At 36.3% G+C, this 19483-nt stretch overlaps 1 protein-coding gene across 9 annotated transcripts in view; it reads right to left on the bottom strand.

The window, feature by feature from the left end:
- AHI1 (Abelson helper integration site 1) overlaps positions 1–19483 on the bottom strand; it is a 101780-nt gene that overhangs the window by 13608 nt on the left and 68689 nt on the right. For 6 of the 9 annotated variants that reach the window (XM_021393236.1, XM_021393234.1, XM_021393238.1 and 3 more), the window contains 4 exons: positions 18351–18416; positions 15962–16124; positions 14409–14509; positions 3606–3685 (listed from right to left, as the gene is read on the bottom strand). In XM_021393236.1, coding sequence (XP_021248911.1) covers positions 3606–3685; positions 14409–14509; positions 15962–16124; positions 18351–18416 — 410 coding nt within the window. Of the gene's footprint in view, positions 1–2211; positions 2425–3605; positions 3686–13629; positions 13799–14408; positions 14510–15961; positions 16125–18350; positions 18417–18739; positions 18887–19483 lie in introns of those variants that run through there. The other 3 variants (XR_002437618.1, XR_002437619.1, XR_002437620.1) reach the window with 3 other exon arrangements.

The raw sequence follows: 19483 nt of genomic DNA, 5'->3' as shown, positions 1-19483 counted from the left end.
GTTTCCCCAGAAACTCTGCTGCAAGGCCATTATACTTGGTGATATTGTACTAATGTAGTATTTTTTATATTTTAAAATATTTATGTGTTGGCCTTGCTAATGGAATTATTATTATCTACCTATAAGTTTGATTTTTTTTAAGCTGAAGTGTATATTCACAAACACATAAATTGCTGCAGCTCTAATACTATGTTATCCTGAGGGAAAAGACTCAGGATGTTATGACCCTCTGCATTAGGATTCCTAGGACAAGTTGAGAAGTACTGCTGCCTGAGGAAATCAGGATTCAAAATCATAATTAATCATTAAACATAATTTTCTACCAAATGGAGTGTTCAGCTGGGTCTGATGTATAATCACTGTAAATTACAGAGAGAGCACTACCACGTGTAGCACAAGAAAACTGTAAAATGAGAATATATGTAAGGAGATAAATGTCTGCATAGAGAAATGGCACCTGATCATTAATATTTAAAGGATGAAGCTGTCCTCAGATTTTCAGCATAAAACTAAACTAATCTAATTCTGAGAAGAAGTTTTCATCTTTTTATTATTTGAACAATTGCATCAGGTGTGGTAATGCAACAAACCTTTAAGATCCTCCAACAAAAACGCTAGTTCACTTAGCATCCATTATATGGACCTTTCTGTTTCCTCTAGAGTCTGCAGAAGACAGGTTAACTGCTCGGCTAAGATAAAAATAACTGTCACCTTGGAGAAAGTTTGTTTTCATACTGCAAAACTGTATCTTCCTTTTGGAAATTCTGAAAGGTAGGTATTCCATCAGGACTTAACATTCAGTTCCTTCTACAGCAGGTAATGTGGCCATACTGTTTTAATAAGAAAAATGGCAAACTTTCATTTGAAGGTTCAAATAAAGGTATATAGTGAGCTGTGGAGGTGCTAAATTTCATTTCTCCATAGAGAAATTGTGTACTTAGTAATCATATCTCAATTGAGTCCAGGAGTCCATCCTGGGACTGGTGCTCTTCAACATTTTTATCAATAACCTAGACAGTGGGATTGAGTACACCCTCAGCAAGTTTGCACACAGTACCAAGCTGAGTGGTAAAGTTGATGCAAAAGAAGGAAGGAATGCTCTCCAGAGGGACCTGGACAAGCTTGAGCAGTGGGCTCACCTGAACCTAATGACGTTCAACAAAGCCAAGTGCAAGGTGTTACACTTGGATTGAGGCAATTCCAGGTATGTATACAGACTGAGAGAAGCACTCATTGAGAGCAGCCCTGCCAAGAAGGACTTGGGGGTTCTGGTGGATGGAAAGCTGGACACGGACTGTAAACTGGGTTGCATCAAAAGAGAGGTGGCCAGCAGGGCAAGGGAGAGGCAACTGTCCTCCTTTATTCTGCCACTGTGAGGCCCCACCTGCAGTACTGTGTCCAAGCCTGTCCAAGCCCTGGACCCCAGCAAAAGATGTGGAGCTGACAGAGCAGGTCCAGAGGGCGGCTACGAAGATGATCAAAGGGCTGCAGAACCTCTCCTATGCTGGAGTCATTCGCTATGGAGAAGAGAAGGCTGTGGGAAGGCTTTCTAGTACTTATGGGGAGCTCATAAACAGGAGGGAGACTTACTTTGTACACAGTCTGACACGGACAGGACAAAGGGGAGTGGTTTTAAACTAAAAGAGGAAAGATTTAGATTAGATGTTAGGAGGAAATTCTTAACTCAGAGAGCAGTAAGGCACTGGAACAGGTGGCTAAGTGAAGTTGTGGATGTTCCATCCCTGGAAGCATTCAACACCAGGCTGGATGGAGCCCTGGGCAGCCTGATTTAGTGGGTGGCAGCCCCACAGCAGGGAGTTGGAACTCGAAGATCTTTAAGGTCACTTCCAACCAAAGCCATTCTATGATTCTACAGTTTAGATACTATTTAATTCCTATTATATAATCACATGTGACAGGGATATTAAGTATATTTGAACAGAAAACAGGAAGAGAGTGGAAACTTTTAGAAGGACCAAATATTTAAGCAGAGATTAGATTGGATCTCAAGTCATGCTGAAATAGCTTTTAGATGCTACAATAGCAAACTTTACCAGTTAAGATCTTAACATTTGCATGTATGTCATTTCTTAGGGTATTTCAAGTCACAGCAAATGCAGTGAACAAGAAAATATGTACAAGCAAACAAGCAAAAATGAAGTCTAGAATCTCTGGTCACAGAGAAGGAAAATACAACTTTGTATTACTTACTGTACCATAGTTCTTCCTTTTCATGTTAACTTTCCCCTGATAAAGGATAGCATCAAATACCACCTTGTGGCATCTGTCACTCCGCCTCTAACAATCAGGTATAAATGGCTCAGTCCCCTGAGAACTTGCAAATGAGGTTTGCAGTATTGTTCTTAGCCCAAATGGGACAGCAATGACATGAAACACGACTTCATCTCCACGATGCTTCAGCTCCTGAAAGTTCAGGAGAAGGGCAGTGACACAGGTATGCATGCGTCTTGTCTCAGCATTTTGAAATGCAACTGAAGAGGCTTGGGAGCTCTAAGTCTTCAGGATGACACTGTGGTGCGATCTATTCTCAGAGTCAACTTAGTTTTCATAAAAATAAATATTTAACACTTGACATGACTCAAAACTCTTGAATTTGATTAAATCATTTGTGATTCAGCGTTTTAAATCTGTGTTGCCACTATCTTCAGTAGTTGCCTGGGAAAAAGCACTCAAAAGAATTGTTCGCTCTAGTTGTATTAATGCAGTTATATAAAATTTCTGATGCTGACTTCTGACAGACTGTATCAACTGTCACAGTAACTGCACTTTTAAGGCATTTCCTTCCTTAAGTCCTATGAGAATAGTTATGCTCAGAATTCAACCCTGAACTCTATAGGTTTACAGTGCATTCCTCATCAAAGATGAGTATTAAACTTTCTGCTCACAATTTATTTTCAAATCTAGCTACAGGTGGAGAGGTGAATAAAAAGTTAGGAGTTAATTAACTGTTAAAATCAGATATATATCTGTATTTTCACTGTATATGCACGTATGCTTTGTACAGCAAGGGAACCAATCTGGAAAACAATCAGTGAAGTAACTTTGCTTAGATGAAAGATACATGCAATGGCAAACCCAATAAGCATTTTCAGGTGTGTTCTTCCAACAGTAGCTAAAAATATTGTGGAAGGTCTTGTTCAAAATGTTGAGATCTTATCTTCTTACAGCTTTCACACCACAAATGCACAAAAATTTTAGGAAATGCAAGCAACATAATCAAAGATGCCAGTCTATGTCTTTTCAGTATGTAACCCTTTCCATTTTGTATTAATTTTTAGAAAGTGCAAAAAGAGTCTTCAGTTTGTATAAATAAAGCCTAATACACAGGTAAGGAATGGCACAGGACAAGGCTCTATCCCTTAGTTATGATTACCATATACATAATAGCACGTGGTTTTGTGTGTGCGTATGTATATATAAACTGTTATTTCCTTCACATTTTAGGTACGAAGCACTCTTTTTGAATGAGGATCCTAAAGCCACTTTCTTGTTTTGCTAGTTAAGACAAAATAACCCTGCAGACATTTGTCACAGTTTCCTAGTAGATGTAACACTGAAAATTGTTTCAAATATTTCTTGCTTACTGTGTTGCAGGTGAGTCTCTATCTGTGTCACGCTCTGAGATGCATTTCCGGTCCCCTGACTTACTGATGACTGGTGACATCTGTAAAATTAAAAATAAAAAAGCAGGAAGGTAAAAAGAAGAAAGACAACAGGGCCAACACATGTACATTGAAAACCCACCAGCTTCCTGAATAAGGAGAGAATATACCTCGTTAGAAAAAGAATGTCTATCAGCTATAAAATGTTAACTCCTATGTGGTTACAAACAAGGAAACAGTAGCCTGCTTTAAAAAAAAAAAAAAAGCTACTTGCAAATAAAAGACAGTTTACAAGTACGTAAAAACAAGAAGTTGTGAATCTGAAAGTAAGTTTAAAATACATGCAAGTCTGTAAAGAATTACAGTTATTTCTGCTACTCCATGGATAACAACAGAATGCTACAAAGCCATCTCATCGTATGTTTTTAACAAGGCACCTGCCTTTTTAAAAACAAAACAATACAAACCTCTAGGTAACTTCAGGTTACTAGAAAAGTTTAAGTAAACACTCTTATTATCAATATAAGGTAGTTAGTGGGTCTCTACACTACTCATCCACACTTACTGCAAGAATTCTGAAAAGGACATGGTGACTGCCCTTCCTGAGTTTGTCACCTTCATGGACAGATCATTTTCTCTGCCACCTTCCACACAAACTGTTCACAGATATCTTGTAACTACCCATATAGTTTCATTTTCATGGAGGACAGAACCCAATCCAACTGACAGGCCTGATGTCTCACTCAAAATTTGCTTTTGGAACATGGCCTGCACTATGCATTCAGCCATGGCCTTCAGGCACACTGTAGGTTTAGATCGAATATCACAACTGTAATGGTGAAAAAGTGCTGTGGACCTGTACTTTAGGCCAACAGGATTGCTGCATTCTGTAAGCATCCATTTGGTACGGCACATTAGAGAAAACTAGGAGCAACAACCAGGCAGGCCCTGTGAGAGTAGGGATCAGTTCCTATGAAGATCTTGGAAACTGGACAAAAAGTCTCGTTCTGAACAGTAGAGCCCAAGGCAGAGAAAGGAAGGAGAAATTAGATCTGGTACTTTCCAAAAAGCAAAATTTTTCACAGAGTAAAGAGAAGAATGGCCTTGAAACTAACTTGGCCCACACTTTTGATTTTTCAGTTCAGCTTCAGATTCATAGTCTGCCTAAAGCAAAACCTACTACATTGTTTCTGAATTTCTCAAATAGCTCTGGTGATAAAAAGATCTGCCCATTCAGTTCTGCCAGGCACAGAGGTACTCATCTGCTTGTAAATAAGATCCTTAATATTCTGGTATCAGCCTGAACGGCTCCAGTTATTGACATGGCCATCCCTGAAAGCAGTTATTGACACGGCCATCCCTGAAAGCACAGCTAAAAATGAGTGAGCATCTTTCAGCAGTTCTAGAGTGCCTGACAACAATACAGCATCTAAAAAAGTAACCACAAAGTCAACAAGAATTTTCTGGAAGCAAAAAAGAGGAGGAAAAAAAAAAAAAGAAGACAGCTCTCGACTGTCTAGTCTGCCAACTGCTTATTTCATTTTGTGTGACCTCATATGCAAGGTACACCACAGTCACTCCACATCGAGTGGAAATAGAAAACAATGGGCTGCTATGCAGCAATTTTTTAAAAAATAAATTATATTGAAGTAAGTAGTTCTTACAAATTCAGCATGTTTTAAAAATTCTATATGTTAAAATAGAATGAAAACACTGTTTTCCAGCACTAAATTTATCCATCATTGATTTCAAAGCTTCAAAGAATAAAACTTAGCATTTCCCTGTCAAGTGCTATTGTCCAAGTTTAATTCTGGATAAAGTGAATCTGGATTAGAATTGTCCTGACACACAAATAAAGACTGTACTGAAACCAGAATTTGTATTTTCCAAACCTCACTTTTAGGTCTGGAAGAGTTCAATTACTTTCTTAAAATTGAATTCATTGAAAAACAAACAAACAAAAAAACAAAAAACAACCAGCAACTATTTGACACAAGCAGTTGAATGTCACTTGAACTTTTTTTTTCTACATGCAGCTCTCTGGTATTATTTTCTTAATTTGGTATTATTTTACTAATGATTTAGAAGAAACAGGATCAAGATTCCATTGAGTTACTGAACTCATATATGCATGCTGCCCACAGCAACCATGTTCAAACATTAGTCACCAGAAATAGTCTGCCGAAATAACACAGTTTGCTGGGTTAGTTTAGAAAAAAAATCAGCATAATGTAGCACTGGGGTGGGGAAAAAAAAAACAAAACACAACTATTTTACACACAAAATCCTTGTTAATACAGCAATAAATTTCAGACTAGGTCAATGATAAAAGTAAACACAAAAGGAAGAAATATAATGCCACTGATATGAACATACAAGGGACTGCTGTAAAGGAAATGACTCCTAAATAACTAATCCTTCCTACAGCATTGGTAACCTTCAGCTCCTTGCCAAACACAATCACACATTCCCTTTGCTTGCTGTCAGAGCTAAATCTTTCCCTGAAACTCCTGTGTGAACAATGTTCAACTAGGGTTTTTTTACTGTCCTTCTTTGAGTGAATATAAAAGAACTTCTATATTTTACTAATACTATAATTATGTATGGGTCTTTCCAAAGCCCATTCCAGTAGCATTCCCTTAAATGCCACTACAGAAGACTGATAGCTCTTACATTTTAAAATACTTCTCAATACCAAAACACAGAGAATTATCCTTGTTTTACAGCTATGGGATTAAAGCATCCACTAAATTAAACAGTCTAACCGAAGGTTCCTATGATCTGTTTAAAAACTACTCGTTACATAGGTAGGCTTTTATATATTCAAGCACAGCATTTCAGCATGGGTGCCAAGGGAAGAAAAGCATGCAATTGGACTACCTTGGAATAGCCGTGTTCAGCTGGCACGGTAATTAATGAGAATTCCTAGGGTATGTAGGGACAGACTCCCAGTTCTCCAGAGTACTGTCTGAATACGATAGCTTTCTTACTTCATTCCTACAAACTTTCAAGCATGTAATGAGGCAGTAACCTCACTGATACAAGATCTTTTTGAAACAGATCTCACTGCCACTACTGCTCTTCTTCCCTATCTATTTTTCCCATCTGAAGGAATAAGTGAGGTGGCGGCAGCTGCAAGAAGATGGTGCTACAAGAGGATGAAAGCAGCACAGTGAATGAGGCAAGGGAGGGTAGGGGGACATGCAAGAGGTATGCAGCTAAGGAGGTAGTGGTAACACTTGGATGCTGACAGTGCACCAGGGGCATGCTGATGTAAACAGCAACAGAAGTCTAGAGCATGGAGGGACTGATGAGACTGCTTATCTGCTCTTCCCCCATTTCTAAAGCTCTTGATCTCTTGTAACGTATGGGCAGATTTCACAGGAAACTCTGACCAACTCTCCACTATTGTCAGTATACTGACAACATTGTACTAAGGACTGTAACAGATGTGGTGTTAGCTATTAAAATCATCCACATTACAGAATTACCAGGGCTGTGTTTGCTCAAAAGAAAATGTGTCAGGTAATTAATATGAATGTCTTGATTTTCTCTGTTCAAAAGAACAAATACTGGACACAGTATAACAAATTTTGTACAGTGCCACCAGTGGTGCTCCGTTTTGTTGCTATATTCTATTTCTCCATCCTTTGAAAGATACAGCGCACCAGAAAGGCAGGAGACCATCAGTTCATTCCAAAAGTTCTTTACTATGCCTACTATCATAAAGACATATTGCAATAAGGTATTCACTTCCCTTTTCCAGAAGATGTGCATGCTTTGCAGTTCATTTGGCCTCAATTCTTTGATGCTAAATACCGTCTCCGTGTTTCCACAAAAGAAGAAATAAAGGCAAAAATATATATATATTTAAGGCTAAGTACACAAAAGCACGTCAGTTCCTTATCCCTGATGCAGAATCCACAGCAGTTAGTCAGGCATTAAACACACCCTGTGCTACTCATGGAACAAATCATCAGAACACACTTCATAGGAAAGCCTGAAGCAGAAGGCATCTAAAGGAAATGCCTAGGACAAGGTCTCATTCTAAGTCTAGGCCCTTGTCAGTGGTTTACTCTAAGCTGAGTAGAATTGTCTCTATAACCAATGGTCTGGAGAGGTCTCTGAAAGATTAAGAGGCAGATGGACAGAATGGAGTGGTGCAGGCAATCTGAAATAATTTCCTCTATTTAGGGGACTGTAGCAATGCAAGTAAATGTGCTTGCTCTACAGTCTACTCTGAATGAGCAAACACTCTCAGAAAAGCTATTTCTACAGAACCTCATCTAATAAAAGATTTATTGGATCACAGAGAGCAAGAACAAACATGTCTTTGCCTTTTGACACTAATCTTTAGAACATTAAACTCTTTTAGAATTAAGTTTATATTTTATTTTCTATTACACAGTCCATGGATGAGAACATTTATACCAACATACTTTACCTTCCCAGAACTATGTTGATGTCTCCTGTCAAAATTGCTCTAGTGACTCAAATTTAGGAGAAATGCTGTGACACCACACCACGCTCCTTATTTTCTGTCCTCCTATATCGCACCTCTCCAAAGATCTCCCCACTAAATGAACAACTGATAGGAAGCTTTGCCAGTGGGATTACATAGATTTATATTGACCTTACTTCTCCTGAACTAACTATTTGAAATTCCCAATCCAGGAATGCTAGAGCAACAGGTAGAGTTTACATATCAGTAGGTGACTTTGCCACATCTAGTCTTTGAAAATGCAAAATCCTGGGCCTGCTCACAGCTAGGAGAGACCAGCAGACTGAAGCACTCTGGTTTAGAACAGGTGTTTTCAGTCTTGAAGTCTTGGCCTCTGGGAACTTACCTGTGGTTAAAGCTTTGCATTTAAATTTGAATAAAAATGGTTCAATCCTGTTCAGAAAGAGACTATGAGGACACAAGGAGAAAACAATGGTGAAGAGAGAATTTAGCTTGCTCCTGAGAGCCATTTTAATAATATCAACGTCCATTAGTAGAATTTTTGGTTCTGCTTCAGCTCAGTTTGATTCTTTCTATCTTTAAGCAGACAACAATCACTTTGATCAAATGACTATGGATGTGATACCATGTGATACCTGCTTTTCCCAATAAGTAAGTTTCCTTATGAACCAAATAACTGTATTTTCAATGACTTAAATAGTAGTACAGACAGAGGCACAAACATTTATGAGATAGGAATTATAGGAACCACAGATGTGGTTTTGGACCTGAAAAAGAGATAGCTACCAGCTCTTTATTTTAGAAGTAAGACCACACATGCTTAATAGAGAGGAATTCAATTTGAACGGAATGACCTCCTTTTTATAGGGAAAACAGAGTATCTAATAATAAGAAACTATAGAACTTAAAAGGTGAAATAGGTCAGATAATGTTTAAGAGAAATAGTCTATTCCTAGTAGATGGTACCATTGTAAATTTCCTTTAGATTTCTTCAGGAAAAATCAAAATAATTACCATACCAAAACCAGGATTTACAAAGTTATATGCATTTTACAGTGCCTGTTCAATGGCTGCTGTGGAAGAACACACAGCAACTTTGCAGAATGATTCTAGAAAAGCACGCTTTCAGCTCAGAAGGTGCCACTGACATTAGAAGATGAGATCTGTAAACATATGAGGTAAGAACAAAGCCCAGTTTCAAGCTTCACTTTTTTAACCAAATTTAATATCCCATTTTTGTGCATCTGCAACTTCTCTGAACCTTCAAAATAAACACACCTCTGTGTGTTGAAAGTGTTTAAAGTCTTCAGCACTATTCATTGTGAAAGTTTTATCATGTCAATTTTTTTGTAATGTTTCCCTCTCAGAAATTCTCAGTTTTTCCTCATTCTTTTCCTAGCAGATAATCAGTCACTGAAGTATTTTCCAGTAACTGGAAGAAAGACACAATTGTGATTAGAAGAATATAGAAACAGAACAAATTATAACATGAAGTTGTTTTGATTAAACTACTAGCAAAATCTCTAGCTAGTGTACTTTTGGAAATACTGTTGAGTAAGCTTTCTATGCTTTTTAATTTTTAAATATAATTAATAAATTTTGAATCCACAAAAACATCCAACCACACTGAAAGAGCTTAAGCCCAGAGGACAAGCCTCAATAGGTTGGCAGGTTACTTCTACAGATGCGAGGCTAAGCCTAATAACCTGCTCCAGGGAAAAAAAAAAGAGTGAGAACATGAATTATTTATGTGAACACAGTGATAATCCCAAACCTTGTTTAAATATACATGGAGTCAAATTTTGATCATCTCTAGTCAGATTATCCAAACCATGCAATAACAGTGTAGTTCTAGGAAGTAAACCATTTCTTTTCATGCATATGAACATTACTTTATACCTTGACTTCATTTTTCCAAGGTACATATACTAGGAAAAATACTTTCTTACAGTTTGTATGGATATTTTAAATTACTGATTTGTTTATTTTCATCACTCCACCCTATTATTAACACATAACCTAGAACTGAAATGCTTAACATTCAGAATCCTTTTGGATTCAGTTTAAAGAATACGTAGTAGGACAACCTAAGTAATAAAACATATTCACAAGATTTTTAGACAGTAGAACATTTCTGGCCAAAAAATGAAGTATCACAGACTTGCTAAAATTTTGCAAAACCCAAATTCTCATTTCTAACAGAAACCTATCTGAACTCCTGTCTTTTCTGCTTTCACCTTAAGGAACCCGAAAACAGTAGACATACTGGAACAGCCAGATGATAGCTCTGTTTCCATTTCTCAGGATTCTTCAACAGCACAGTGAGAACTTTACTCCACGAAGTCTCTATTGGCAGTTTAAATGTATGTTGTAATTAAAGATGATTATGACCTAATTTTGTGGCTCAGAAGTTAAGTAACTCATAGCGCAGGAAAACAAGGTTTGCATAAAATTATTATATTATGAATGCAAAGCTGATGGTAGAAATAATTTTGAAAGCTCTTTGAACTACAAGAAAATGGTCTGTATTTGCAAAGATTAATGTTGAATCCTAAGTATTGCATACTCTTCTAATGTTAACGACTGCATTTTATTCACTCATTGCAAATTCTGATAATTTGCTAGATAGTTATGTGGTTATAATACCTGCAGTTGGAAAACTATTTTTAAAAAGACTGCCTGCTATTCTCAGTGATTCAAACTACAGTATTCTTTATTTACTTTTTAGGTGTTCTTTTTATTTCTGCAGTCTTAACAGAGTTAAATATTTAAGCATTCCTCAAAAAATACATGAAGAACAAGAGGCACATCAGACCTGGATATAATTAACCAGGAAAGCAAAAAAGAAGCACAACAAAAACCATTTACTTATATTTTCTAGTCTGTGGTAACAACTTAAGCAACAACTTAATTATTCCATTTTTTTTTCCAGAGAAAACATGCTTTTTTTTTTTTTCTGTCAAAGGAAAAATCACAGGCTATTACAAAACAATGATTTTTCATATTTCTAATGTAGAAGAAACTGGCATTTCTTTTCAGCTCTGTTAATGAAAAAATGAAAGGAATGGGAAGAGAAGTTGCTGTGTCACTGCTGCAACACAGGAACTGCCATAACTGATCAGCCCCCTCAGTGGTCCTCTTAGCAGTTTTGTCTCAGAAGTATCTGCTATTGCCTAAAGCCAAAGCACTATAGAACTTCACTATGACAAACAGCTCATTGACAATTTGCTTCAGCAGCTTTTGTAAAACAATTACACTTCGAGTCATCTCATGCTTCCCACAGAGATTTGACTCATTTGCTGTAACTTCAACTCACTATCTTTTTGGTGAGTTATACAATGTACACGCCAGTATGGTAAATACTTGCGTAACTTGAAAAAAAATCAGCTAGATTTGTGTTTCTCAGTCATTTAGATGCTTTTGGAATCTTAGTCATTACCTCAGCCTAAGCTTTGTTATTAAAAAAGAAAATAATGAGTGAATGTCTAAGTTTTAATAGTTTCCTGTAGCAGCTAATTCACCAGATTAACTGAACATAAACAAAAATTTCCTTCCACAACACTATGTACATGCCATCATGGCTTAATTCTCCCAGATCTTGTTTAACAAAAGGGAGGAGGAAGGAGGGTGCATCCAGTGCACCTCCCTACACCATGCATTCTTTTATTTACTCTCTTCTTCACTGCTCATTGTTTAATATTGTTAAGCAAACCCTCCTATACCATTTTTTTCTAGCACTTTTCTCTTTTGTGGCACTGTTCAGTGTCACAACATATACTCCTGGTTATGGACTATTTTTGAAAACTATTGCATTATACCATTTGAATATCTGTACGTATTACATACGCTTCATTAGAAAACTCAAACTAATAATTAAAGATGTGGACAATTTAATTTGAAGCACCAACAGAACAGAATAAAGAAAATCCCAATGAAATATTACTAAAATTGAGTGTTACTAGAAGCCTTACTAGTATTACAAAAGCTACTGTAAGAACAGTATGTCAACTACAGACATTTGACAAAATCTAAGACTAATCAAACATTTTTCATGAAGTTGAATAATAAATACTGGTTGTATTGGTTAGTACTGGTTAGTATTGGTTAGTAACCAATTAACATTGGTTAGTATGCTTAACAGTTATTTTAAACTAACAAACAAACTAGATTTCTACTAAACTAAAACAAAAAAAAATAGGATAAAGATTATCAAGTCTTTAACAACAGTGTAACTCAGCTCTTCTCCATTTTTTTTCTAATCTGATATGTGTGAAACAAAGTGAGTATAGCAACATAGTCCCTCTTCAATACCCTTCTTGCCTCTGGTAATGCAGATACCAGACATATGAAATCTTCATGCTTCACAGTAATGTAGTTATTTTTCTTAAATTTGTTCCACTCTGCATTTAGAGGACAGCACATATCTGGAATTAATGCACCCTTGCCTTTATGGGACAATGGTTTGGCTATGAATTTTTCAGCTATGAAGCAGTAACAGATACTTCGGATTAATTATTACTACTTGGTGTAGTGATTAATTTCATTTTTAAAGTATAGTTAGAAACATAACACTCACTAATTCAATTTACAGCAGCTGGCTTCAACAAGACGGTTGGCTTCAACAAGACTGCCAAGTGAGTAATCTGCACTAAATAATTTATTGAATGCTACCTCCCTATCACATACAGAAGAACAAAAGTTGCACAGAATAGGTTAATAGAAGTGGCTATGAGTGTTTTAACATTTAACATTACAACACACGTTATGTAGCAAAGATAAATCATCTGATAAAAGAAAAAAGTAACCAAGACACTCTGCATAGGTTGAGTCCTGCAAATAAGACAAAATATTAAACTCAATTTTAGAGAAACATATGGGGAAGTCAAGTCACCTTTGGGGCATCTGAACAGAAGTCCTTTTAAAATCAGTGATATTGGTAGCATTTGACTAAATGAGTAGCTGCAGGAAGAATACTTAAGAAAACTACAAACATATTGGAATAAAACATAATTCTTACATTCTAGCAGTTATTGAGCTCATTTCTATCACGTTGCTAACAAACTATCCTCTGGTGTAAGACATCCCTACTTCACAGAAGGGGAGCATTACATAAAGTTTCTGATTTCAGGCTCCTGAAATGAGAATCCTTTGGCAAGCTTTGCATATAGCAGTAACTATCTAAAGATTAAAAAAACAAACAAACTTAACATCTTATATTTTTTCCCTTTACATACATTTTCTCTAACTTCTAGCTGCTGTTATGACTACATTCTGGCTATTAATTAAAATAAAAAAAAATAGGAATATTTCTGCATACAGTAAAGTCTGTGATATGTAAACAAAATGCTATACGCAACTGCAACTCAAAAGCTGTTTACTATGGGAGTGATGTTAGATCTGGTCAAGACAAAAGTCTTAACTACTAGTAAATACTCTTATTTAATTACTTAGAACATCCTTTAGGGATAAAAATTGCTAACCAAAGAGACAAACTCTGGAAGTACTAAATAGTATCTTACATATTATCGCAGAAAACAATCATACCTGGAACTGAGAAAAAGGGGTGGAGTCAGAAAAAGCCTTATACTGTTCTGTTAAAGGTTTCTTGGTATTTATTTCCTTTGTTCGTTCAAACTATAGTGTTGCTGCAGTGTATCCTCCTGAGCAACGTACAGGATGGGAGCAGTCATTCACATCAGAGGACCATCAGCAGCTTTTAAACAGAAACGTCCATTGACAAGTAAGTAGGTTTGCATGCAGGGTATCGCATGGTCTGGTAATGAGGCTTTATGATCACATTACCCATCTTAAGTAGGAAAGTATTAAACAGATGAAAAAACTCTTGAGAGAAAACAGCACAGCATTTTTCTTTTCCTTCTCAAAGTGACCTGATAGATATGGAAATCTCATAGCAAGAAGTTTGAAGAATCAAAAACTGAGAGCAATGAATACTACAGGAAGGACAAGCAAATGCCAGAAAATATGTCAGGTTTTGACAAACCCATGTTGTTCCTTGAACAGTTACCTCTGCTAAGTAGCTGTTAGATACTTCTGTCAACCTTGGAGTCAAAGGTAGATCAGGTGCTCATTATAATGATGCAAGAGTAAGGTAGAGTATTTAATTGCCACGTGACAAAACAGATCCCCACAATAAATGAATGTTAGATATCTGCTGAAAAAAGAAATCCATCCGCTGTCCTGGAATGAGGTTGACATGTCACAATTTTTGTAAAAAGGAAGGAAAATTAATACAGTTCACCTGGCATACAAAGGACAGACCTTGTCACTACTGCAGAAAAAATCTTTTCTTCTAAAATTAATACCTTATGGGGTGTTGGAGAACTTTCCTCTGCTGCTTTAGGTCCTTTGGGTAGAAGAGGAGCACAGTCTGATACTAGTCCTGAAGGCTGTTCTTCATATTCTTCTGAAAACAGAAATCATAATTCACCATTGTGAGCACCATGAAATAACAAGAGAAGTATCTACTTGAAGTGAACAACTGTGACATTATTGTCCAGCCAATAATGGTACGTGAACTAAAACTGGTCAAAAAACTTTGAAGCTAAACTTTGTAAGGTAACTGAATTTGCCCATTCACTTTTGTTTATATTAGTATGCTTAGATTTAAATTTATAGGTATTAATATAAAATGAAAACAATAATTTACATGACTAAGAACAAAGTCTATACTGACAGCAATAAAACTAATGCTTAACAAATACATCATGTGCATTTCTTTTGATTCAGTGACAATTTGGTCACCAACTAAAATAAATTTTAGGATTCCTTCCCTTTAAGTAAGCAAACTACACAAAAATGTATATATTTGTAAACTTTCTTGAGTACAACAGGCTATTACCGGAAGACTCATCCCAGAGACTGCTCCCTGGCTCAGTTTGCAAGAAAGAGAGGAAGGAGAAAATGCACAGGATGTGTGAGGGGAGGACAAAGGGGAAGGACGGCAGTTCAGCTAATTTTAAGTAGCATCATCTAGTTAGCACAGTAGTATGTCCAAGTTTTTTAAGGAAGAGGCATAGATAATAGAGTTCACTCAGAAGATGGAGGGAGGAACTAGAAAATGGGGGAGAACATCTTGAGAAATGTTGGGTTAAAAGATTTCTAAACACCAGAATAACTGATAGCTTGATAGTTTAGGAAAGCAAATGTACTTCCTGTAGCATGTAATCACACACTATATTCGTAAACTGATTACTAATAACTGACAGGACACTGAACACCTTTACATCAGCTGACTCATTAGGATGCTTCCTATATTATTTGTTCAGTTACATTCAGTTTTAGTTGTATTATTTTAATCCTAACCACTTTAATGACAAGAGCCTGGTAGCAAGTTCGGTGTTCAGATGTGAGATTTAGCCATCACTGTTCTTTTAAAACTTCATAATGGAATTCATCTGTTTGGAAACTGAGCATTCTCCATAAGAGTTGGGGGGGTGGGGGAAAACAAGAGTTTTTACAAGACGCGATCAATTAGACCTAACAGATGTTGCCTAAAAAGCCTAAGATGCCAGTGAAATGCTAAAATATGTTCTAAAATGTTGCCAAGGTAGGGCATGAACCAGGTGGTTATATGTAAGAAGGGATGAGGAATCAATCCAGTTTACTGATAATCAAGTCAGTACTATATAAGCAGGAATGTTTAACCAAGTGCCAATATATTCTAAAGTCAGATATGTCAACTTGCTATGTGGCTAGCTTACTTTATACAATTTCTGCATCACAATAAATCACCGTTACGCCACCTGTGTGCTACATAAATTCACATTTTCACAATAATAAGCAGTACAGCATGGTAAAATCTTGGACCATCAGTTAAACCCACATCAGTATACCAGGAAGACAGCAGTAAACTTACTTTCACCAGCCACATAATTAGCTGGAAAATAGCCTTGCTGTCCATTTGCTAGGCTGCCAAACCACCAGTTATCATTATCTTTGTACAACACTTGGATAATGTCACTGCGATGGATGGTTAGCTCATCTGATCGATGCGCTGTGTAGTCATAAAGAGCCACTACCTAAAAGAGAGATAAGAGCACCACAGCTTTATCACAACCATGCCACAGAGAAAAAAGCACAACATTCACTTCCTCTTGCAGAAAAGCAGCTGAAACCAAAGCTGCACTTTGGTAAAAGCTGAGGCTGTCTCAAGTTTTGCTAATGGGATCAGGGGTGGTGGGAAAGCAGCAGGAGAGGCAAGATAAAGGACTGTGGGATTGTAGAAATGGTTAAGAACATTCAATTCACTAAGATTAGCTTCAAAACAGCAGCTGTTAGTTTTATAAGCAATTTACTTGTGAAGCAAAAGAAAAAAAAACACTTCATACATTCACTTTCTCAGAATTGTTACACCACCTTCAGATCCCACTCTGAGTACGCACGAAGCATATGTGTTCAAATAAATACTTCAGCAGTGCTACGGTTTTAGCAGAAGGAAAAGTTCAGTGCAAAAATGTCATTGCAAAGTTTTGCTTTGATTACTTCACATTTCTCTTGTTTCTTTGGAAATACACATTTGCATAAACTATTTTATAAATATCTGCAAAAAAAACTAGTGTATATTCCACCTCACATAACAAAGCCATTTGTCAGTAAAAAACAGGACATCAATACTTTTCAGGATGAAAGTGCAAACAGTGCCCAGCACCATGCGCACTACATAGAATATATTACCAGAAGCTTGCTTTCTACTCTGAATGTGGAAATATAAAATATAATTTCTTATTTATTTCCCATGCTCCACGAACAAAAATCTGTTCTGACAAATTCAGAGCCAGAAATGACTGAAAAGAAGTGAACTGAAAGAAGAGGGGAATTGCTCACTTCCCTCATCGTAAGTGAAGATCATAAACATGACTTCTTTATACAAAGGGCACTATTACCCTATACAGAATTCTCACCTTTACAAAATCATAAATAAAAAAATAAGAAACAGGGATTGTTAGGGAGTGATAGAAAGTTATTGGGTATTAAACACAGTAAAGTTATTATGCAGATAGAGATTTGCATAACTTTTTTGTATTACCTACGCATGCATTTAAGACTGAAGAGTGCTGAATTGCAGTGTTTTCCATATTTGTATTTCTGTTTTCAGTATGATCACCTATGAGTTATGTGTGTAATAATATAGCTAATGTCATTTATGTTTTCATACTCGCATTTCACTGATGAATCACTTATGAATGGGAAAATATGAAAACGCTTTTACCACTGAAAATTTTATGTGGTAATTTGTGAGCTGGTTGGCATCAAAGAAGTAATATCACCATAGCTGTCAGCATACAAGAAATTTATCAAAATGTGCATTCAGTAATTATGAACTTAAATATAAGGATTTAAGCAATGACCACCTTCTGTCATAACTCTTCTCCTAGCATTAGAAAAGATACTGCAGTAATTACAGGTGATGTTGACTACAGAAATTTGAACGATAAAATAGAATAGAACTACATTAAAATACATTAGAGAGCTCCACACAGAATCAGTGCAGAACTGGAAGCTTACACGATCATGCCCAGCAAGGGGTGCTCTAACAATGCCCACTTCAGCTCAGTGGTTAAGGCTTCCTTAGTGATAGTACTATGAAAATTGTGAGGTCACTTAAGGTGAAAGGAATTTTACACTAACCACTTGGCAGAATGTAAGGCAGAGTAATGATTATTTCTTTTTGCAGTGCCTTTTGAAAGATACTTTTAGTGCAAATGTTTTGTTCTTTAGAAAAAAATTACAACAATTCATTAACATGGGAACACTGCCAATTAGTTCAAACTAACCAAGCAAGTCCCACTTATTTCTGTCTCTCAGAAATAAAAAATTAAAATACCAATGTGTCCTGTAATACAACTGGTTTAGCAAGCCTGACAGTTTAAAAGAAATGTGGAAATTGCCATAATATTCTCTAGAGATAAATAATCAGAAAATGAGCATGAGGGGAATACAGGAAATGCACCTCAGGACCAAAGAAGAATGTAAAAGACTCACAGTTATGCCCAAAGCAATGGAATTTCTCCTGATGTGACATTCAGATATGTGTTAAACATTGTCTGAGTTCAAATTCAAGCAAAAAAAAAAATCTATATCCATCAACATTTTACAAAATCATTTTTCAGAAATGATGTAAAACTACCAGTAACATAGTTATGAACATGTTGACAAGGAAAATCTAGGGTGGCAAAAAAAATTCTTCAGCTCATGCTAAAAAAAACAATGTATAGAGATACTGCAAAAAATTACATAATACTCACTGTCTCTTGCTCGAGCAGACAACTGCTTCCTCCTCTTACCCCCAGTGCAGTCAGATGGTCATTACTCTAGAAAATGAAATACTATAACTTAGTATTAAAGGTTTTTGATAAACGACAATTTTACATATCTTTCATATGTCAAGCCTACTCTAAAAAAAACTGCAATAAAAATGGTTTTTTAAAGAAAGAAAAAGCAGAAGTGATGTTGAGCAATCCAGAGTAACGCTGGCTATGCAGACACTTATAGCACTTATTAAGTTTTTCAAACGTGTACACTGCACTAAAGACAACATGTGGGAGGATAGAGGATTGATGATTATACAGTCTAAGCTTGTCTGCACTGCAAATATTACAGTAGATGTTTAAGAAATTGTTGCAGTGAACTTTACCTCTGAACTGGTATGCAAAAGATTTCACTTTCACATAAGGAAGAATTTCAGGCTGGTTTTAATAACCAATACTTAAACATTCAGTTCTAATAGTTCCATCTTTGCCACTTAACTCTTCAGGCTTCCAGTAAAGTCACAGGAATACCACTGTATATAAAAGGCAATCATTAGAATGAGTCAGTACCTATAAAATCTGGTTTCTATAAAAAAAAAAAATAGAGCCCTTCATTTGCAAGAAAATATAAAATAGAAATACAGTAAAAATCAGCAGAAAAAAGAGATTAGAACAATGGAAAAGATGGAAACTCTTTGCCTAATCTTTTCCAATGGCCTATTTTCACAAAGGGGAAACCAGCTTCCCTTAGAATTGGAAGCATGCATCAAAGGATACTAACTACAACCTGGAACAGAAATATTATATAGTAATTAAAATATTTTAGAAGAGAAGAATCAAATGTGAATATTGTGAAGTAAACAAGATTTCTACCCATAGCAGATTGTGCCACACTGCAAACAACATTGTAATTTGAGAATTTATACCCAAATTACTTCTTTTATTTTCTACTTCTACAGAGATCCTTGCCCTTACGCATTGTTTTCTTAACTTTGCTAAGCTTATCACACAGAGGAAAGAAATTCTTGATGCTCCTGAAAACCAAGGTTCCTTGGTCTCTTCTCCAGGCATCATCACAGTAGTTACATACACACACAATGCATACCGATGAATGCAATACAGACGTGAAC

Source organism: Numida meleagris, chromosome 3, assembly GCF_002078875.1.
Source record: "Numida meleagris isolate 19003 breed g44 Domestic line chromosome 3, NumMel1.0, whole genome shotgun sequence".
Taxonomy (NCBI): Eukaryota; Metazoa; Chordata; class Aves; order Galliformes; family Numididae; genus Numida; species Numida meleagris.
This window is presented reverse-complemented; position numbering and strand designations above follow the sequence as displayed.